The sequence below is a fragment of the Ranitomeya variabilis genome, chromosome 5 (assembly GCF_051348905.1).
Source record: "Ranitomeya variabilis isolate aRanVar5 chromosome 5, aRanVar5.hap1, whole genome shotgun sequence".
Classification (NCBI taxonomy): Eukaryota; Metazoa; Chordata; class Amphibia; order Anura; family Dendrobatidae; genus Ranitomeya; species Ranitomeya variabilis.
The window spans coordinates 321,916,624-321,939,741 of NC_135236.1; the positions used below are offsets into that span (position 1 = coordinate 321,916,624).

The 23,118-nt window shown below is 45.2% G+C and overlaps 1 protein-coding gene across 1 annotated transcript in view; it reads left to right on the forward strand.

The window, feature by feature from the left end:
• SEMA3A (semaphorin 3A) overlaps positions 1-23,118 on the forward strand; it is a 353,944-nt gene that overhangs the window by 94,903 nt on the left and 235,923 nt on the right. The window contains exon 2 of the mRNA XM_077264656.1: positions 1,314-1,471. Coding sequence (XP_077120771.1) covers positions 1,314-1,471 — 158 coding nt within the window. The remainder of the gene's footprint in view (positions 1-1,313; positions 1,472-23,118) is intronic.

Below are 23,118 nucleotides of genomic sequence, written 5' to 3' on the forward strand. Positions count from 1 at the left end.
GAGGAAAATTGACTGTATCCTAGTTCTCGCTAGCTCAGTCCTGATTATGACATATTTGGCAGAACCAAAAATGCACAAAATGTCTTATTGTCCTTCAAGACAGCCGGGCCAGCGCAGATACACAGAAATTGCTTTTGATATGGAAATAAGTTATTTTAGATTTAAATGAACAAAATCAAACTGCTTGACTAAGGTGACATTTATCTTTGAAACTACAATTCATCGATGATAGACATAGAAAAGATAACGCACAATAGAATTATTGATGAAAGAAACCATTTTGTCATAAATTTGCACTTTTACCTTTCAACTAATAAAATTGTTTTCTTTTTGCTTTAGGGAAACCAACTTATCTGTATGTATCATGACAAGCTCTGTATAAATATTTTTTATGTAGAAATGAAATAGGAATGAGGATCATCTTTGAAATATTGCCAATGTAAAAAGGCATCTTAAATTGTGGGCACCGAGTTCATTAAATGCTCAAATTCTATCATTGCAATTTTTTTTGTCTTCATTTTTTTATTTGCCAGTCCTAAAACAGAAGATACTAAAAAATGTGCTCAAAATTCACATATATTTTAATGTATTTATTTTTCTCCCTTATTTAGTGCCATTAAATACCAGAGTGCTTTACAGACATTATTAAATTCACTGTCCCCATTGAGAAATTACAAACTCCTTGGATTTTGGCCTTGGTGGGATTTGGAACCAGGAGCCCAGCGCTACAAGGCTACAGTGCTATCCACTGAGCCACTATGCTACCCACCATACTTTTTGTAATTATTTTGGCAGATCGAGATAGCCTCAACAAAAACAGTTGAGTTAATAACCTGTAATTGGGCCATAGTGATTGGTAGCAGCATATTTCCCTTTCTCTGTTGAACTAAACAGGTATGGTCAGTCAAGTATACATATTTTTGAAGAGGTCTAATGTGCATGACTAGGTTTAGCTGTTTCTTCGAATTTAAGGTTAAAGTACTGTCTGTACTATTTTGTAACAAATGCCTTTTTCTTGTACACTAAATGCCTATATATGGGTAAGCATACCCCTACAAGCATTTGTGACATGGTCAGATGGGGCATAGTGACCCTTGCAAGACCATGCTCTAGGTGACCTTTGTAGCAACTGGTCAGCAAATGTACACAAAAGGTTACACACATGTTAAGAAATCCTTATATAGGATGATCTAAAGGCTTCCAATGCTTGACCAGTTGTTATCTACACTTTATCAAAGTACAGACTATAATAAAAGCTTTTTTTATCGTATCAATACTAACTTTTATTTTTTAATCTGCTTTTCTTATTTTAGAAATGCTGGACTCCAACAATTTAATCACATTCAATGGATTGGCTAACAGCTCAAGTTACAGTACATTCGTATTAGATGAAGAGCGGGGAAGACTATTCGTTGGGGCTAAGGATCACATATTTTCATTTAACTTGGCTAACATCAAAGATTATCAAAAGGTATTGTACATGGGCTTGAAAATAAGGGAATTGCATTAATTGTACACATAAATCTACACACATCGTATTTTTGTCACAATAAGCTTCCAGTCATTACTATCATGGAGTTGGATTCCGCTACACAGAATGAAGTTACAAGAAGTTTCTTGTCTAGGACTGCAGCCTGTTGGATTAGTGGTCAGTGCCTCAGGCTGCTTTGGTTGTTGGCATCCAAGAGGTCAGTGTAATTCTGGACAGTAACACAGCAGGGAACATGTCATTGAGCGTGAAGTGATTCTTCTATAAATTTCTCCTCTTCTCTCACTTCATGACCATACAGTAATGTTATTGCCTAGTAGAATAGCAAACCACAATCCGTATACTAGACATTCGTGTTTAGATAGATAGATAGATAGATAGATAGATAGAGTGAGGGGTTGACACACTTAGCTGCTTACTCAGGTAGCCACAGGAACACTTTGGTGGTAAAACACCTGCTGGTTTATTAAAGTCCGCATAGACCAATGCAGGCTTCGGGAAACAAAACCAGAGCCTTCCTGGCTTAATGAAAAAAAAAAACACAAGCAAAGTGCAACAGAGCTCTTTCTCTGCAGGTTTCAACCTGCAGACACCACACACTGTCCTCAGCTCCACCTTGGAACTACATGGGAGTGCTTCCTCTCCAAAGACACCACCCAGACGCATTGTGTGTGAATAAGTACCAGTTAACCTACTTCAAAAATACAAATCTGATAAAAATATTTGCTAAAATATCGTGGAAGCTCTTTTCTGCTAGCTGGTTATGTGTGCGATGGTACCAGGCCTCAAAACCTCTTCAGTGGCCAATTGTATTTGATATGCTTTGCTTCCAGATAGAGAGCAAAAAATGTTCCAATAAATTCTAACCAAAGATTGCAGTAAGCAGTTTTACAGTCAAAACTCTTATTTGAGAGACTGTCCGTATCAGAAAAATTGACTCTATTAGAGAGCAGACTCCATTTTTGTGTCTGTAGTATCCATCTTGTCTTATACCTTCTGTGTCATGGTGATCAAATAACTCTAGGGGCATGATTAGAAATGAGAAACCTCCCCGCCCACCAAAGTGCCTATTGCCCACATATTTCTGTGGGAACTTTTCCTTTGTGACGCTACTTGGGTAGTTTACATGTGCTAATAAAGAAGAAATCCTGAGTACCCCATGTAAGGCTGTGCTGGACTGATTTCCTGAGTGCTTGTAAAGCAAATCTTATTAGTTTGGAGTTCAAAAGGCATAGAAGAGAGTGTATTTTGCTCGCTATGCCAAATCTTTTAAAACCCCTAAAATAACAAATGCCGTAGATTCTTATCCTCCCAGAGGCCAGTGACAACTTCCCATTGCTGCTCTGGTCTCAGAGTTTTGGCTACAGTGGTGATGTCTTGTCAACAGCATGTATCACACTGTAGCTAATCACTGAGCTCAGCAGCTGTGTTGAGGTCGATGAGACGAGCTGCTAACCTCCATGACTGGCTATAACAGTGATGCGTGCTGTCAACGTGACATCATCAATGCAGTCAAAACTCTTGAGACTGTAGCAGCAGCCGAGAGCCATTACTGGATCTTGGAATGGTTAATATCTGCTGTGTTTTTTTTATTTTAGGTACTTTTATAGTGTATCAGTTCCACTTTTCTGAAAATTGGAAACCTCCATATTTTTATTCTGTAGTGAAACCTACGCAACTTCACTATTTTATACTGTTAATGACCATGGGCACCAACTATTCAACCTGTAGGCTGTGGCATCTTTTTAATGTTAATTAATCCATCCAAATATCAGCACTGCTTCTCTGATATACACATGTCATCAGAAACGTAATCACACATATGAGGAAATGATTGCCTTCCTCAAGGTCAGCATGGCATGGCAAATATTATTGATTGAAAAGTGTACACACAAAACTAAACTAGCATTAAATAAAGGGACTAACTGGTGGTCAAATGTGAAACAAAAAAAAGTATATAAAAGCATGTTCACATTTTTATTTTAATTAAGTGTATCAATTGCCGCCTTTCGAAAGTCTTTCTACTGTCTAGGTTTTGTTGCAAATACTCCAAATACTCTCGTTCCTCACCTCAGATATTCAGCCCAATGCTCTCTTTAGCCAAAGGTTTGGATGGTAATGATCTTATGATTTATAAGTGTGATTTCTTCCCAATAAAGAAGCCAAGCACATTCCCTAGCTGTGCAGATATGGCAGATTATGCTGCTTCCATCTGTACAGGCACTGAAGACCTGGTGTGAGGGATGAGATTAGTGGTTTATATGAAAGAACACATTTGTTTACAGCATTTGACTAATTTTACTAAAAAGTAGCCACCTCTTTCAGTAGGTAATATGTTTCTATAAAAAAGGAATATAAAATATACAGCTCTGGCAAAAATTAAGAGACCACTGCAAAATGTTCAGTTTGTCTGATTTTTCTCTTTTTAGGTATATTTTTGAGTAAAATGTAAATTGTTCCTTTATTCTATAAACTTCTGACTACATCTCCGAATTTCCAAGCAATAAATTTGGGGTTTTTTTCTGAAAAGGATAAATGGTCAAAATAAAACAAAACAAAACAGTGCTTTCAGACCTCAAATAATGCAAAGAAAACAAGTTCATAATCACTTAGAAACAACAATACTAATGTTATAACTCAGGAAGAGTTCAGAAATCAATATTTTGTGGAATAACCATGATTTTTAATCGCAGCTTTCACGCGTCTTGGCATGCTTTCCCCCAGTCTTTCACACTGGTTCTGGTGCAAAAATATACAGGTCCTTCTCAAAAAATTAGCATATAGTGTTAAATTTCATTATTTACCATAATGTAATGATTACAATTAAACTTTCATATATTATAGATTCATTATCCACCAACTGAAATTTGTCAGGTCTTTTATTGTTTTAATACTGATGATTTTGGCATACAACTCCTGATAACCCAAAAAACCTGTCTCAATAAATTAGCATATTTCACCCGTCCAATCAAATAAAAGTGTTTTTTAATAACAAACAAAAAAACCATCAAATAATAATGTTCAGTTATGCACTCAATACTTGGTCGGGAATCCTTTGGCAGAAATGACTGCTTCAATGCGGCGTGGCATGGAGGCAATCAGCCTGTGACACTGCTGAGATGTTATGGAGGCCCAGGATGCTTCAATAGCGGCCTTAAGCTCATCCAGAGTGTTGGGTCTTGCGTCTCTCAACTTTCTCTTCACAATATCCCACAGATTCTCTATGGGGTTCAGGTCAGGAGAGTTGGCAGGCCAATTGAGCACAGTAATACCATGGTCAGTAAACCATTTACCAGTGGTTTTGGCACTGTGAGCAGGTGCCAGGAAGCATGAAGTGCTCCAAAATCTCCTGATAGCTAGCTGCATTGACCCTGCCCTTGATGAAACACAGTGGACCAACACCAGTAGCTGACATGGCACCCCACACCACTGACTGTGGGTACTTGACACTGGACTTCAGGCATTTTGGCATTTCCTTCTCCCCAGTCTTCCTCCAGACTCTGGCACCTTGATTTCCGAATGACATGCAAAATTTGCTTTCATCAGAAAAAAGTACTTGGGACCACTTAGCAACAGTCCAGTGCTGCTTCTCTGTAGCCCAGGTCAGGCGCTTCTGCCGCTGTTTATGGTTCAAAAGTGGCTTTACCTGGGGAATGCGGCACCTGTAGCCCATTTCCTGCACACGCCTGTGCACGGTGGCTCTGGATGTTTCCACACCAGACTCAGTCCACTGCTTCCTCAGGTTCCCTAAGGCCTGGAATCGGTCTTTCTCCACAATCTTCCTCAGGGTCCGGTCACCTCTTCTCGTTGTACAGCGTTTTCTGCCACATTGTTTCCTTCCAACAGACTTACCATTGAGGTGCCTTGATACAGCACTCTGGGAACAGCCTATTTGTTGAGAAATTTCTTTCTGGGTCTTACCCTCTTGCTTGAGGGTGTCAATGATGGCCTTCTTGACATCTGTCAGGTCGCTAGTCTTACCCATGATGGGGGTTTTGAGTAATGAACCAGGCAGGGAGTTTTTAAAAGCCTCAGGTATCTTTTGCATGTGTTTAGAGTTAATTAGTTGATTCAGAAGATTAGGGTAATAGGTCGTTTAGAGAACCTTTTCTTGATATGCTAATTTATTGAGACAGGTTTTTTGGGTTATCAGGAGTTGTAGGCCAAAATCATCAGTATTAAAACAATAAAAGACCTGACAAATTTCAGTTGGTGGATAATGAATCTATAATATATGAAAGTTTAATTGTAATCATTACATTATGGTAAATAATGAAATTTAACACTATATGCTAATTTTTTGAGAAGGACCTGTAAGCATTTCTTTGTTTGATGGCTTGTGACTATTCATCATCCTCTTGATTACATTCCAGAGGTTTTCACTGGGGTTCAGGTCTGGAGATTGGCCTCCAATGACAGGGTTTTGATGTGGTGGTCTCTTCATTTGTGCCAGAGCTGTATTTATATATGTACTGTAATATGTATAGCAAGTGAAAATCTTTGTTCCGGTTTTAATTTTGAAAATACTAAATGTTAAAGGGGTTGTTTACTTTACTTTATCATATGTGGCAGGGACATAATTAAGTGATATTTGGTACTATAGCTGTATTGCTAGTAAGCCTTTATCACAAAGTGCACATCTCTCATGTTCTCAAAATGACAGCTGATGGGGATCATGTGTCCAAACCTGTCCATTAGCCTCCTCCTATTGGAAGATACTGCAGATGGAAAGGCTGTTTTGACTTTGAGGAAGCTGACGGACAAATTTGACATCAGCATTTACCCTACTAACTAATTGCAGCATTGCATTCATTATTTAAAGGGAATAAGTCACAAAGTTTTTGCTACCCCAGCTAAGACCAGCATACCCTGATTCAAGCAATGTATCACTTACTGGGCTACTTGCTGTCATTTTCATAAAGTCACTGTTTTATCTGCCTCAGATCAATCAGTTCTCTAAATGCTGAGCTCTGTCTAACCTCACCCACACCACTGATTGGCAGCTTTCTGTCTATGTATATAGTGTACACAAAAAGCTGCCAATTGGTGATGGTCGGGTTATACAGAGCTCTTGAATATGCTTGGCAACCTGGCAACAGGTTTACTAGTCATGTAGTAATGATAAAACATTGATGTCAACAAAAGTACAATAAGCAGCCCAGTAAGTTACACATCGCTGGAATTCGTGTCTCTGCCTCTACAATATGCTTTTCTCAAATAAGGTGGTTAAAAACCTGCTGACACATTCCTTTTAACACTGATTTCTAACAAACACAATGCATAGGAAAAGTAATCACCGTAATCATAAAATCAGCATTTTAACCCCCTTCTGACCTCGGTCAGGATAATACGTCCGAGGTCAGAACCCCCGCACTGATGCGGGCTCCGACGGTGAGCCCGCATCAAAGCCGGGACATGTCATCTGTTTTGAACAGCTGACATGTGCCCGCAATAGCGGCGGGTGAAATCGCGATTCACCCGCTGCTATTAACTAATTAAAGGAAACCTGTCACCCCTTTTTTCAATATGAGATAAAAATACCATTAAATAGGGCCTGATCTGTGCTGGACAATAGTGTATTTTGTGTACCCTGATTCCCCACCTATGCTGCCAAAATACCTTACCAAAGTCGCCGTTTTCGCCTGTCAATCAAGGTGTTCCGGTCAAATGGGCGTGGTGAAATCGCTTCTTCTCCCCCAGATCTTGCTTATCTTTCCATTGGTGGCGTAGTGGTTTGCGCATGCCCAACAGCGGAATGCACTGCGCAGCTGAAGAAAAAGAACGTGATCTGCGCCATTCACCGCTTTATCGCTGGCGTCGGCAATCTTCCTGAGGCCATGCATGCGCAGATGGAGCGTTCTGCTGTCTGGGGCTTCAGGAAAATGGCCACGGGATGCCGCGTGTGTGCAGATGGAGATCGCGGCGGCCATTTTCCTGAAGCCGAGTTCGCATCTTGGCTTCAGGAAAATGGCCGCCACAATCTCCATCTGCGCTCGCGTGGCATCCTGCGGCCATTTTCCTGAAGACCCGGACACCAGAGCGCTCCATCTGCACACGCGCGGCCTCAGGAAGATGGCCGCCACCAGCGATAAAGCGGTGAATGGCGCAGATCGTGCTCTTTTTCTTCAGCTGTGCAGTGCATTCCGCACTTGGGCATGCGCAAACCACTACACCACCAATGGAAGGATAAGCAAGATCTGGGGGAGAAGAAGCGATTTCACCACCATTTGACCGGACCACCTTGATTAACAGGTGAAAACGGCGACTTTGATAAGGTATTTTGGCAGCATAGGTGGGGAATCAGGGTACACAAAATGCACTATTGTCCAGCACAGATCAGGCCCTATTTAATGGTATTTTTATCTCATACTGAAACAACAGGGTGACAGGTTCCCTTTAAATGCTGCTGTCAAACGCTGGCCGGGCGGCCGGAAATGAGCGCATCGCTGACCCCTATCACATGATCAGGGCTCAGCGATGCTTCTGTATAGTAACCATAGAGGTCCTTGAGACCTCTATGGCTACTGATCCCCGGTAGCTTTGAGCGCCACCCTGTGGTCAGCGCTCATAGCACACCTGCATTTCTGCTGCATAGCAGCGTTCTGATGATCGCTGCTATGTAGCAGAGGTGATTGAGTTGTGCCAGCTTCTAGCCTCCCATGGAGGCTATTGAAGCATGGCAAAAGTAAAAAAAAATGTGAAAAAAATAAAAAAAAATAAAAGTTGAAATCACCCCCCTTTCGCCCCATTCAAAATAAATCAATAAAAAAAAAAATCAAACCTACAAATATTTGGTATCGCCATGTTCAGAATCGCCCAATCCATCAATATAAAAAAGCATTAACCTGATTTCTAAACAGCGTAGTGAGAAAAAAAATTGAAACCCCAGAATTACATTTTTTTGGGGTCGCCGCGACATTGCATTAAAATGCAATAACGGTCGATCAAAAGAACATATCAGCTTGGCACACAAAAAATAAGCCCTCAACCGACCCCAGATCATGAAAAATGGAGACGCTACGGGTATCGGAAAATGGAGCAATTTTTTTTTTTTAGCAAAGTTTGGAATTTTTTTTCAACACATATAAAATATAACCAAGTCACGTTAGGGTCTATGAACTCGTAATGACCTGGAGAATCATTATGGCAGGTTAGTTTTAGCATTTATTGAACCTAGCAAAAAAGCCAAACAAAAAACAAGTGTGTGACTGCACTTTTTTTGCAATTTCACCGCACTTGGAATTTTTTTCCAGTTTTCTAGTACACGACATGCTAAAACCAATGATGTCTGTCAAAAGTACTTGTTTTGCAAACAATAAGCCCTCACATGACCATATTGATGGAAAAATAAAAAAGTTATGGCTCTGGGAAGGAGGGGAGCGAAAAACGAACACGGAAAAACGGAAAATCTCAAGGTCATGAAGGGGTTAATATTGTGGTTCTACACGTTGTAGTTAGACTTGTCAGAAAAGTGTGCATTCATTTCATCTGCATAGCCCATCCAGCAGCTATCATGCACATAGTCATTGCAGTACGTATTTGCCTTCTTCCCACAATCTAAATCACACAAATGAGCAGTTGCAGCCAGGTATGGACTGCGACTGAAATTCAGCCCTGGCATTTGAAATCACACAGGCCCATGTTGTCCCCGTCCCCAAGCACCAGATGGGATATATTACTAATATTACCCTGGATGGAGGAAAGCAAGATTTACTACAAGACCAATTTTTTCTAATGATACCAGTGGCCTACTGGGGTAAGTGACAGAGTCAGAGACTTTGTGCTCCATCACAACTCTTAACAGTATGGGTATCTGGAGAACAATGATTCTGTTAACAATGTAGTAGACAAGGCAGCCCATGACCAGACAGGCCCTTCTGGCATTTGTCAGAATTGCTAGATGGCCAGTCCAGCCCTGGAACTTGTAACCATAACTTTGGAAATGCACTTTGATCTCCTATGATGAAGCCCAAAGACTGACTGAGTTCTCGCTGTAATCTCACAGCAAATGCACTGCATTGCTGTGTTATAGTTCTGAGCCGGCCAGTAGTGGCACACAGGCAGGATTTCACAGTACAGGTCATGCTGTAACAATGTGAATCTACTTGTTGGCTGAGCTCTAGAACACCACAGAACATCAGCACTAGAACACCGCAGCAGAGAACATCAGCACTAGAATGCCGCAACACTGCACATCAGCACTAGAACACCACAGCACATCAGCACTAGAAAACCACAGCGCAGCACATCAGCACTAGAACACCACAGCACATCAGCACTAGAACACCGCAGCACAGCACATCAGCACTAGAAAACCGCAGCACAGCACATCAGCACTATAACACTGCAGCACAGTACATCAGCACTAGAAAACCGCAGTGCAGCACATCAGCACTAGAACACCACAGCACATCAGCACTAGGACACCGCAGCACAGCACATCAGCACTAGAAAACTGCAGCGCAGCACTAGAACACCACAGCTCAGCACATCAGCACTAGAACACTGCAGCACATCAGCACTAGAACACCGCAGCACAACACATCAGCACTAGAACACTGCAGCACAACACATCAGCACTAGAACAGCGCAGCACAACACATCAGCACTAGAAAACCGCAGCACAGCACATCAGCTTTGAGTTTGCAGATGAAAGCACTCAGGAGGCTATAATTTGGGTCTGCAATGTATGACACCAGAGTGGTCCATCAGCAAAAGATCACTATTAGTGATGAGCGAGTGTACTTGTTGCTCGGGTTTTCCCGAGCACGCTCGGGTGATCTCCGAGTATTTGTGACTGCTCGGAGATTTAGTTTTTGTTGATGCAGCTGTTTGATTTAAGGCTGCTAGCCAGCCTGACTACATGTGGGGGTTGCCTGGTTGCTAGGGAATCCCCACATGTATAGAAGCTGTCTATCAGCTGTAATTCATGCACCTAAGGCAACAAAAACTAAATCTCCGAGCAGTCACAAATACACGGAGATCACCCGAGCGTGCTCGGGAAAACCCAAGCAACGAGTACACTCGCTCATCACTAATCACTATGCATGCCTGGAGTTGCTCTACAGTTTGTGTTGCTCATTTGTGTTCTTTAAATAGTGGGGATGAGATGGGCGTGACATTGGCTGGCTGGGATGGACTGCCCCACACTAAGTACACCCCTTTCTGACTAGTCTAATGATTTGTTTCATGTGGCATCATATTAAAAAGTTGCTTTTATGATTATGCTGGGACCTTTCACTAAGCATTGTGTTTGCTACCAGTCAGTGTTAAATTATGAATGTAGCTCTGCAATTAGTTAATAGGGGTAAATCCTGCTGTCAAGTTCAGTTTAATTTTTCATACGGAGTATCACATGGGGAGTGCAGGTTGCTCAGTCAAGAATCACACTAAAACCGCGTGATTTCACTTTTGACATGTTTATTATATGAAGTCAGTAGGCAGTCCTTGTACATTATGCTCCTAAAAATTACGAACTTTAGGGCAGAAACCTCATAACTCAGAGTCATTTATAGTTAAAGTGTTATTCAGAAGGAATGTTATGACAGCCATGAAGGAATAATAGTAATGTAGACAAAACATGCGCTTTCACATTGCCATTCACTTACGTTTCATATTCCAGAATCCTATCTAAGAGCTCAGCCTGAAATGTACTTTCAACTTTAACACTCTTTAAGTGTGACAAGTCAAAATAGAGGTAACAGACAGCAGCATATGGAGCCAGCAGATCTAAACAGGAACTAGACGATGCTCCGCTTCAAATATCTGTTCACACAGTGTTAATTATTTACATATCTATAACCCTGAAGATCAAAGACAATATGAAATGTGTGTTTCTTGACCCGTACATGATTATTCTGGTTATGTGGGTTGATGAAAGTGAGATCTGTGACATTGTTTATTCTCAACAGAGATGTTTTCCCTTCACCATGACAGCACCGTACTGAGAAAGTATCCGCCTCCAGGAACAGGAAACCTACTGACATAAAAGGGCAGTACCACTCCGTTCTCCTCAGTGTGTTTTCCTGTTCCTGGAAGAGGAGACCTATGACCCTGCAAGGTGAAAAGGACATACCTGGGGAGATTCATCACTCTCCATCTGGGCCGAACAACATAAGTTTAAAAGAAGGCAGATGCTTCCCAAGGCCTCCTTCACAGGTCCTGATATTCAAGGTACTGGAAAAACCAGTACCAGTGCTATCTATGATCGTGTGTAACATACATGTGGCATCCATGTGTAGAGACCGCAGGTAAAGAAGGATGCAGGGACAAATAGGAGCCAGAAAGCAAATAGCGTTTTTAACTTTCTTTTTAACTTCCAACCAAAAAGATAACAAACGTTTTCCACGCAGGGAACTTATATACAAGAACACAATCTCGCAGTAAATCCCAATTATTATATGGCCGCCCTGAACTACACCCGTAGAACGCGGCAGCGCCTCACTAGTGACTCCCTACTAAGATAAAGTCAACAACGGTCACTTATCAGTGCTGGTTCAGCGATGTAGTCCTGACGGGGAGGCTCCGACAACGCCGTAGTCCTGATGGCGGAGGAAGGAGGTGTCTTCTGGCGACGGGCCCAGGCGTAGAGTCGAGTCCAGAATGTCTTTTGCGGTGCTGCGTTCCCTCCTGCAGGCGGACGTTGATCCGAGGTAACAGCCTCCCAGTCCAGAGAAGAGTCTTTTTGAGGAGGATTAGGAGAATAATCAGTATCAGTCACAGCTGAGACGAAACCATGCAAGTCTGTAGCACTCTCTGGCAAGGTGTTCTCAGGGAGCGCGGTAATACTGTCCCTGAGCTGGTCAGCACTACCCCTCTGCCTGGGGGGTCGCTGACGACGAATGCGTCTCTTTTTGGGGGCTCCAGTAATTGCCCGCAGTGTCTGTTGCACGTTTTCCCCCTGCTTCCTGCAAGTCTCACTGCGGCCTGCACACTCACAGCAACTGCGCTGCAGTTTCCTCTCCTCAGAGATTTCCCGCGCTTCTCTGCCCCTGCTTTCGCGCATTTTGCTTTTTATCCTCTCCTCTCCCTGCGTCACTCTGCCTCCTGTCACATGAGCCTGGCTTCCCATGCACCCCTCAAATCCGTCCCCCGGAACCCCGACTCCCGGCAACAATGGTTCCACCCGTCTGCACAGCTCACCAGGTCCCTGTCCCCTACATTCCCCCACCCTGTATGCTCGCCAGTCCCTGGGCGAGGCCTTCGCACTGACAGGTCGCCCACCTGACGGATTGTTCCACACTTGGGTCTGTCTAGTGTGTAAGTCAGGACTGTAGCGAGTTGGGGGTCTACCGGCAGTAGAACGTCCAGAACGTCGTGGCTCGGGTCCTTGTGTAGGGGGTGTTGGGGGAATGTCGTCAGCGGAAGGGTGACTGGTCAGGGGTAGTGTAGTAGTCGAGATAGGGGGAGTATTTTGACGCCGTTCTTCTTCTTCATCATCTTCTTCATCCCACCAATGGTTGTTGGGGGACTCAGTCGTAGGTGGCTCTTCCCTGATTGCGGATTCCGGGGTGTCCGAGTCAACAGAGCGACACAACCGGAGCATGTTGCGATGAAGAATGCGAGTACCTGTACTTCCGAGGGCCTCAGACTGCACTTCATATACAGGTCCATGCGGGTCTATACGGCGAAGCACCCGATAGGGTGTTTTTTCCCAACGATGGTCTAACTTGTTTTGCGGTCTTTGCTCTCGAACGAGTACTCGATCACCTGGCCGGAACTCTGGGGGTTTTGCTGTGGGGGTGCTCCGATGCTCCACTTCCCGAATTCGAGTGTGTACCAGTCGGTGTAAGGTCTGCAGCCGATGCCGATGATCACGCACCCACGAAGCCATCCCTGTTCGGGGGCCTTCTTCCTCCGAAGACAGTTCCAGATCTGTCATGCCTTTTCCTGGGCGCCCAAAGACCACTTCATACGGGGTGCGTCCTGTGACTTGATGAACTCTATTGTTGTAGACCCACACTAGGTCAGACACGTACTCCGGCCAGCGGGCCTTCTGATCTTGTTCTAGCGCACGCAGCATTTGAAGCAAAGTCCGGTTAAACCGCTCACAAGCCCCATTTCCCTGGGGATGATACGGCGTGGTGCGTGACTTATCAATGCCGTAGAGGCGATGCAGCTCTTCCATGACCTTGCCCAAGAAACAGGCACCTTGATCCGAATGTATTCGCCTCGGACAGCCGTAACCTTGAATAAAGTTCTTACAGATAGCGCTCGCCGCCGACTCAGCTGTCTGATCACGGGTAGGGATGACTACCGCGAATTTTGAAAAATGATTTACCATAACGAGGCAGTGTTCGTAGCCTTGATGCGCTGCTCCAATGGTAATGTAGTCTACCATTAATACTTCAAAAGGGGCAGACGTCGTGATGCTCTGCACAGGCGCCCTTTCCTCCGGTGACTTGGTTAGCTCACATTGTCGACATTGTCTACAGGCAGTTTGTACTTCCGCAAGCAGCCGAGGATGATAGAACCGAGTTTGCAGCCACTTAAACGTCCTCTTCACTCCGAAGTGTGCCCCGGACTCATGAGCTTCTTTAGCAACTGCGGCCACCACAGGCCCTGGTAAGACCATCTGCCAGGTCGGCTCAGAATCTGCCAGAGCCATGGTTAAGTGGCATAAGAGCCCGTCCTGAAGAGTTAGGCGCTCCCACTGCCGCAGAAGAAGGTTCAGATCTGACGGGAGAATTTGTCCAGGGGTTCTCACGGGCAATAGACCATTCGTTATCCACTGTCGCAATGGAGCTAGTTCCTGGTCTTCCTGTTGTAGCCGTATCCATTCGTCCCGACTCTGAACCAACAGTCCTGCAGCCGTTCCGTTCCCGGTCTGTTCCCGGCTCACAGCCGTCTGAGCAGCGCCCCCGATGGCGTAGGGGATTTCTTCTCCCTCCAGCTCCTCATCTCGGTTAGTTCTTGGGGGATTTTTCCGCAGACGAGATAATGCGTCAGCATGAACATTCTCCGCTCCTCGCTTGTAAAGGATACGGTATCTGTACTTGGCCATCCGGGCTACCCAGCGCTGTTCTAGGGCACCCAATTTCGCATTTTCCAGATGTGCCAATGGGTTGTTATCCGTGCGTATCAGCACCTCGGAACCGGCCAGGTACTCAGCGAACCGCTCCGTCATAGCCCACACCACGGCCAGCAGCTCCACCTTGAAAGAACTGTAATTGTCTGGGTTCAACTCAGAGTCATGAAGAGACCGACTCGCATAGGCGATCACTCTCTCCCGCCCATCCTGAACCTGAGACAACACAGCCCCCAATCCCTGAGAGCTGCCGTCGGTGTGTAGGATGAACGGTTGCGAAAAGTCCGCATAAGCCAACACCGGCGGCTCCATGAGAGCTGTCTTCAAGTCCCGGAACGCTGCTTCTTGTGGCTCCTGCCATTGTATCTTCTTTCCCCGTTCCTTGGGGGAGCTTCCTTTCAGCAGGACTTGTAGATTGTGAGAACGGCGAGCAAAATTCTTCACGAAGCGCCGGTAGTACCCAGCGAGGCCCAAGAACGCCCGTACATCTTTAGCGGTCTCCGGTGTGGGCCACTCCTGGATTGCAGCAATCTTCTCCTGCGATGGCCGGACTCCTTCGGCGGACACCACATGCCCCAGGTACTCGATCTGTTCCCGGAACAAGTGACACTTCTGGGGCTTCACCTTAAGCCCGTATTTCAGCAACCGGTCTAGTACCTGTTCCAGTCGGCACAGATGTTCCTCGAATGTTGGGGCGTAGATGATGATGTCATCCAGATAAATGAGAGTGGCCTCGAAGTTCAAATCCCCCAGACACCGCTCCATTAATCGTTGGAAGGTGCCTGGAGCGTTGGCCAGCCCAAACGGCATTCGATTGAACTCAAATAGTCCCATGGGAAGGATGAACGCTGTCTTAGGACGATCTGCTTCTGTCATCGGGACCTGCCAGTATCCGCTGGCTAGGTCTAAGGTGGAAAAATATTTGGCCCGACCCAGCACGGAGAGAGACTCCTCGATACGGGGAAGTGGATAAGAGTCTCGGACGGTGCATGCATTTAGCTTACGATAGTCCACACAGAACCGGAGCGTGCCGTCCTTTTTCCGCACCAGCACGATCGGGGCAGCCCACGGGCTCTGACTCTCGCGGATCACTCCCTTTTGTAGCATCTGGCCTAACAACGTCTTTACTTCCTGGTACATCTGCGGGGGAATCTGTCTGTACCGCTCCCTGATGGGCACTGTATCTCCGGTCGGAATTCCATGTTCGATGGCCGTGGTACAGCCAAAATCATCTTCATGTTGCGCAAACACTTCAGCATAGTGTCCAAGGAGCCGCTGCACTCGCGAGACTTGTGATGGATGCAGACCCGGTAATTCTGCTCGCATATGTTCCAGAATAGTTTGACCTTTTCGTAACGCTATCAGCTCAGGATCCTGTGTAGACCGGACACTGACCATCCAGGGATCAGGGGAATCCACCTTTAACTGTAAAGTATCTGGAGGAGGCATCACTTCTAACGGTCGTAACACTTTGGCCATCTCACTTCGGACCCGTAGCACGACATCGTGTTCGTCCACATTCACACATCGCACTGGTACGGCCCCATTTTTAACAGTAGCCAGAGATCGGGCCACCAGCAGTCCTGTGGGCAAAGGGGACGTAAAGGTGGGCTCAACCTGCACTTGCACTCCTTCCAGAGGGATGCGAGCTCGGATGGGCAGGGATATAACAGTCTGTCCTGGGGGAAACGTCACTTCTGCTGTCGGGGAGGTGATTACTTTCCCTAGTATGTCTCCCTCCTGAAAGGTCTCTTGCACACGGACTTCCCTCACTAACTGTCTGAACACAGAGCCTTGAGGTGTACTGGTCCCCCACTGATTGAGTGTCTCTTGTGTGGTCTCCCCTAACAGCAAACTGCCAAAGTCCTTCAATACATTCATCCCCAAAGTCACGATATGTTGTGGGCTGGGATCCCCCCGTGTCAACACAACCCCCCGGCGGCCCAGGTCTTTCCCACATAAAGATATTTGCATCCAGGTGACCCCTTCCACTGGGATGGGCAGCTGATTGGCGGCCTGCAACCGGATTACGGGGCCCCATTGGGGTCTGACTGACACAGGGAAGTGTTTTCTAAAATAGGCCTCGGGCATAGTCGTGACTTGAGATCCGGTGTCCACCAGACAACGTACAGCCCGCCCTTCAAACTCTGCCCAAACCAGGGGGCAGCTGGCAACCAAATTTTCGGGACTTTCACCACCCATCCGCGGGGATTCTGACTCCGAGCGTCGTCCCCTTAGCTCGGAGTCCTCTAGTTTAACGCCCGCCGTGACGAGGCCCTCCCTCTCCGGGGGCACTCCCGTGCGAAATGTCCTGCCTCCCCGCAACCATAGCAAGCACCGGGGACCGGATAATATCCTGAACGAGCGCCACGAGCTGGACTCCCAGACCCTTGCCCCCGGGGTAGCTCCCTTGGGCTTCGCGCATTTTTTTTTACTTCGGCCAGTTCGTCTCGGATTTGTTTGAGCTCCTGCCGCATCTCCTGAACCCACGACGGCTCACCCCCTCCTGGTGCAGCGGTCTGGATAACCCGAGCCTCTCCTGTCAGGACCGTCACCCCCCTCTCTTGCTCCCGGGTGCGGGCCTCATTGCCTATGTCGGAGAAAGTCAGGCGCGGGTCGACCCGCACTCATTCACGTAGAGCCTGTTTGGTCAACTCATCCCGCAGTCCCGTCACCAGTTGGTCGCGCAGGGTCACGTCGACATGTCCCATCCCCATACCATCTTTCCGCACGATTGCAATGTTTAGCTCTTGCAGAGCATTCATGTACTGAGTGACAGTCTCGCCCTCTTTTTGTCGCCGTCCAAACAACCGGGCCCGCAGCTCTCCCACGTCGGTGGGATCCCCGTGCGTCCCCTCTAACACATGTAACACCCCGGTAAAAGTATTCCGCTCTGTGGGGGGTCTCAACATCACTGAATCTCGGGCCTCTCCGTCTAATGCCATAATGGCTACCTCAGCTTCCAGGGCCGGGGTCATAGGATGCATTCTCAACAGCCCCCTCATCCTCTCAGTCCAGCTCCACAACAACATGTTGCTCCCATTAAACTTGGGCAAATTGTTTAACATGGCCCCCAATGAGAGAGAAGCTCTAGGCCCAGCCCCATCCTCCGTATCTTCTGGCTCCTTCTTTGGATCCTGCATCCTGCCGACTACGCCAAATGTAGAGACCGCAGGTAAAGAAGGATGCAGGGACAAATAGGAGCCAGAAAGCAAATAGCGTTTTTAACTTTCTTTTTAACTTCCAACCAAAAAGATAACAAACGTTTTCCACGCAGGGAACTTATATACAAGAACACAATCTCGCAGTAAATCCCAATTATTATATGGCCGCCCTGAACTACACCCGTAGAATGCGGCAGCGCCTCACTAGTGACTCCCTACTAAGATAAAGTCAACAACGGTCACTTATCAGTGCTGGTTCAGCGATGTAGTCCTGACGGGGAGGCTCCGACAACGCCGTAGTCCTGATGGCGGAGGAAGGAGGTGTCTTCTGGCGACGGGCCCAGGCGTAGAGTCGAGTCCAGAATGTCTTTTGCGGTGCTGCGTTCCCTCCTGCAGGCGGACGTTGATCCGAGGTAACAGCCTCCCAGTCCAGAGAAGAGTCTTTTTGAGGAGGATTAGGAGAATAATCAGTATCAGTCACAGCTGAGACGAAACCATGCGAGTCTGTAGCACTCTCTGGCAAGGTGTTCTCAGGGAGCGCGGTAATACTGTCCCTGAGCTGGTCAGCACTACCCCTCTGCCTGGGGGGTCGCTGACGACGAATGCGTCTCTTTTTGGGGGCTCCAGTAATTGCCCGCAGTGTCTGTTGCACGTTTTCCCCCTGCTTCCTGCAAGTCTCACTGCGGCCTGCACACTCACAGCAACTGCGCTGCAGTTTCCTCTCCTCAGAGATTTCCCGCGCTTCTCTGCCCCTGCTTTCGCGCGTTTTGCTTTTTATCCTCTCCTCTCCCTGCGTCACTCTGCCTCCTGTCACATGAGCCTGGCTTCCCATGCACCCCTCAAATCCGTCCCCCGGAACCCCGACTCCCGGCAACAATGGTTCCACCCGTCTGCACAGCTCACCAGGTCCCTGTCCCCTACACATGTACCACATCAGTGTGATACATACCGGCGCCTGGGAAAAAGCAGTACGGTTAGTGCTGTTCCCTGGTGCTATGGGCTGAATCCAGTTCTTTTCATTGTTGCCTGGCCTGGAATATCTAACATGCAAAAAGCAAAAGGAATCATCTACTAAGCACATATTGGGTACTATGGTCCACATGAGCTTATGCATTATGCCTGGACAACACCTGACATAGCACATTTCTGTGAATGCACCTGTATGGTTTTACTCAAATGAGGAGCTCAAAAAGTACACATTTATTATTTTATTTCAAATGTATACTACTGTATATTTGTACAGGTTGCAAATAAAAGGTCACATATAAAATGAACTCATATAGGTGCAATTACACATTTTCATGCCCACTGCAAAATAGATGTTTTAGCAAAATTGACAAACTTTCTGTTTGTAGTAAATCAGACAGGAACAGATTAAAGGGGTTGTCCACTTTCACATGTTAGTTCAACTTAGTTTTCACATTTGGACAGGGAGGTCATGCACCCATCAGATTCATGAGGCCACCTTGATGATTGTTGGTGGGCTCAAACTACTTGGCCAAATTTTGTGCAAAGCGTCTCATAAATATGTTTCCTAATGTTCAAAAGCCATTTTGCTATTCATGTTTCATGTATTTCATATTGACATGCTTTGGCACGATAGAGTGCAACCTTTTTTCATATATTGCATATGGAGGTAGCTGCTCCTGGTATGCACCTATTCATACTAGTTTGGATGTGCCAGTCATTTTTCTGTTATTTCTATGATGAGCATAGTGAACAGTTACTTTACAGAATTGGTCCCAAAGTTTTAAGTTTCACATAGAATATTTGATTGGAAAAGGACCCAAAGATTAATAAATCAATATCTCATGAATAAAGCAGCATCCTATATGTGGTCATATACCTTTGTTTGGGCACACGTCAGAGCTCAGAAGAAAAATCATCATTTGGCTTTTAGGGTTCAAAGTTTTCTGGAGTTGTTTGGCACACGTCAGAGCTCAGAAGAAAAATCAACATTTGGCTTTTAGGGTTCAAAGTTTTCTGGAGTAGTTTGTGTGCATGACTTGCAGGGCTCCTGAGCTTCCAAAATAGCAAAATCCCCAAAAAGTGACCCTATTTTGCAAAGTACACTCAGGGAAATCATGTAGGGGTGTAGTGACTATTTTGACAACACTGGCGCACTCCAGAAATTAGTGGGCAATTGATGTCGAAGAGTGACAATTGCAAATATATCATGTTAGTGCCCACCAGCTTGTGCTTCTGGAGACGTGCCACATAGAAAATTTACAATTAAATTAAAAGGGTTGTCTAAGACCTAACAATTGACAACTCCTCTCAATATAAGATTAGTGAGGTTCTGACGGTCTCACAATCAGCTGAAACTGCTCCAACAGACGCCCGAGCTAAGGCTAGGCCCACACTGCGCTCGTGGACACTGTTGGGTCCATACGCTTAGGAGCTATGCACCCATCAGTGTGCATTGTCAGGATGGATCCCAAAGCATCCATACACCATAAGGACTCAATGTAAAGAGACGTATATTACATGGCATACATCTCTTTTCAGTGAAAGAACACACTTTTAGCCTGCGTCTAGTTAGTGGTTGGCCATGGTGATGATAGAGTATATGTCTAGAAAAGTTATTGGACATATACTGCAGGCTAGTTGCTTGAACACAGTGCACCTAGCCTAAGCGATGTATAGGCTATATACAGCTACCCATTACATTTCTTGGTGCCTGCTGATTGACTAATGCAGTACATTCACGTCAATGGGAGATAAAGTTCAGTGCTTCCCTACAAAGCAATGGCAAGATTGCTGTGTTCCGCTTTCACATGGCTTTGGTCCAGCTGCTGCTGGAGCAGTTTTTAGCTGATAAATAAGTTTGCTGTTGTCGTACCTTCACTGATTTTATGTTGATTAGACCCTGAGAAACAATTTAAGTACGTTTTCCCCTCTGCCTTACATGTTGACATTAAGTGTGGTTTGGAAAGTCTGTGAGGCTTAGAAAATTGGGCCATTTGGCTTTCTGAGCATGAATTTAACTGAATTGTTTTTCAGGAGCCTTATCGCTTTCCCAACACCTCAGAACTACTAGGAACATGGACAGTCTCTATTTTTTCCATTAAAGGGGTTGTCCGGTCTAAACCGATAAGTCTGCAGTCACTCTGTGTGACTGCAGATTTATGAATATAAGTCTTTTGAATTGCACTGTATTTGATCTTTCACTCAGACACAGACATGAGGCATGTCACTATCTGCTGAAAAAGTGGAACTCAGGATGGAGGTATCGTTCAATGTGCTGCTGGTAAAAGCTTGGTGATGGGATAAAATCAAGAGAATTTTATTATATAGGTTTACAGATCAATGCGTTTCAAGGTCCCACACAACCTCTTCATCCTGCTTTCCACTTTTTCTGGGCAAATATGCAACTGTTGTCCTTCAGCAGCTGTATTACGTGCCTACCAAATGTTGCTATATTGTTACTTCTCCAAGTGAGTGACCTCACTTTTCTATTTTTCCTTTGTCATTAGAGAAGACCCTATTGCGCTCTTCTGTCTCCTAGTTTTCACTCCTCTACTACCTGCTGAAGGCCGTACTTTAAAGGCCACCATACTTGGGTCTTCACAATTGTGTTGTGCTGATGTGTGGGAAGAGGGAGCACCATCTCTCTATATCATATCGATGCCGTTGTCACTATTAACAGAGGAATCATAGCATTTAAATGCCTGCGATCGGTGCTAGCATCGACTGTGGGTGTTACTTCAAGGTTTCAACTATGATGTATAGCTGACACTTGCTGATAATATCGCCAGTTCTGCTAGTGAGCCATTGCAATCATTGCACCATACTCATACAGCAGCTTGTTGAAATATATACAAATTGTCTCTTCGGAGAGGAAGAGGACTTGGAATATATAAGCATTTTTGTTATTCGCCTATTCAAATATATGGGAGAATGCAAGTAAAAATGCTGCAAAACTGCATACAAAATGTGGCAAAACTGCACTTTTTTCCTGCCACCAAGCTGATTTTTGGTGCACAAAAAATTATTCAAAACTGCAATGTTTTAACATACCTTAAAATACCTGCTGGTGGAGAAGTATGTGACCCTACCACTCCATCAGCTTACTCCAATATAAAAACAGCTTTACCATTTGAGATTTTATGTTTGGAGGAGACTGATGGACAAGTTTGATCACTAGCTCTTCCATCTGCACATAATTTCTGTCCATGAAATGGCTGCTGTCTGTGAGGAAAGCTGCACTAACAAGAGAAAGTGGCAGCCCTCTTTAACACATCCCAGTTTTGGCAATTTCATGTTATTGCGTTTATTTTTTTTTTCACTCGCAACTTTTATATTTTTTCATCCACATAGCCAAATGTTTGTTTTGGGGGGTCAAGTTGTAATATCAAATAACAACATAATTCATTTTTATCACTGTACTGGAAAAGGGGAAAGAAATTCCAAGTGCATTGAAATTGTGTTAAAAACCCTCAATTTTTCAATATTTTTGAGGGTTGTCTTTTTACAATGTTCATGGTGCAGTATAAATGACCTGACTTTCCAGTTCAGTATAATTATGGTGATGCCAAACTTATATGTGTGTAAATACATACAGTTATATGAAAAAGTTTGGGCACCCCTATTAATCTTAAGCTTAATGTTTTGTAAAAATTGTTTTTTTTTGCAACAGCTTTTTCAGTTTCATATATCTAATAACTGTTGGACACGGTAATGTTTCTGCCTTGAAATGAGGTTTATTGTACTAACAGAAAATGTGCAATCTGCATTCAAACAAAGTTTGACAGGTGCATAAGTATGGGCACCCTTATCATTTTCTTGTTTTAAATACTCCTACCTACTTTTTACTGACTTACTAAAGCACTTTTTTTGTTTTGTAACCTCATTGAGCTTTGAACTTCATAGCCAGGTGTATGCAATCATGAGAAAAGCTACTTAAAGTGGCCACTTGCAAGTTGTTCTGTTTGAATCTCCTCTGAAGAGTGGCATCATGGGCTCCTCAAAACAACTGTCAAATGATCTGAAAACAAAGATTATTCAACATACCGTATTTTCCGGCGTATAAGACGACTTTTTAACCCCTGAAAATCTTCTTAAAAGTCGGGGGTCGTCTTGTACGCCGGGAATCGCCTTGTACGCCGGGTGTATATGGTGGGTGGGGGGGGAGTGGTCCTGATGACGACGAGGGGGCGTCTCACAGGAAAGTGAGTATCCCCCATTACCTTATCGTAGCGCTGCAGCGTGGGGTCTCTGTGCTGGGAGCGGCGGCTGCTGTGCTGTGGTGCGGCGGCTCCTCTTCCGCAGTGTGGGGCCTCTGGTGCTGTGGGGTGGTGGCGGCGGTGTATCTTCATGCAGTCGGGGCTCCTCAGGCATCTCAAAGCCTGGAAGCCCTGCCGGCAACTCCATCGGTGTAATGCGGTGGCCTCCGGGAAAATAGCCGCTGCTTAGATTCAGATCTCGTGTCCCGAGAT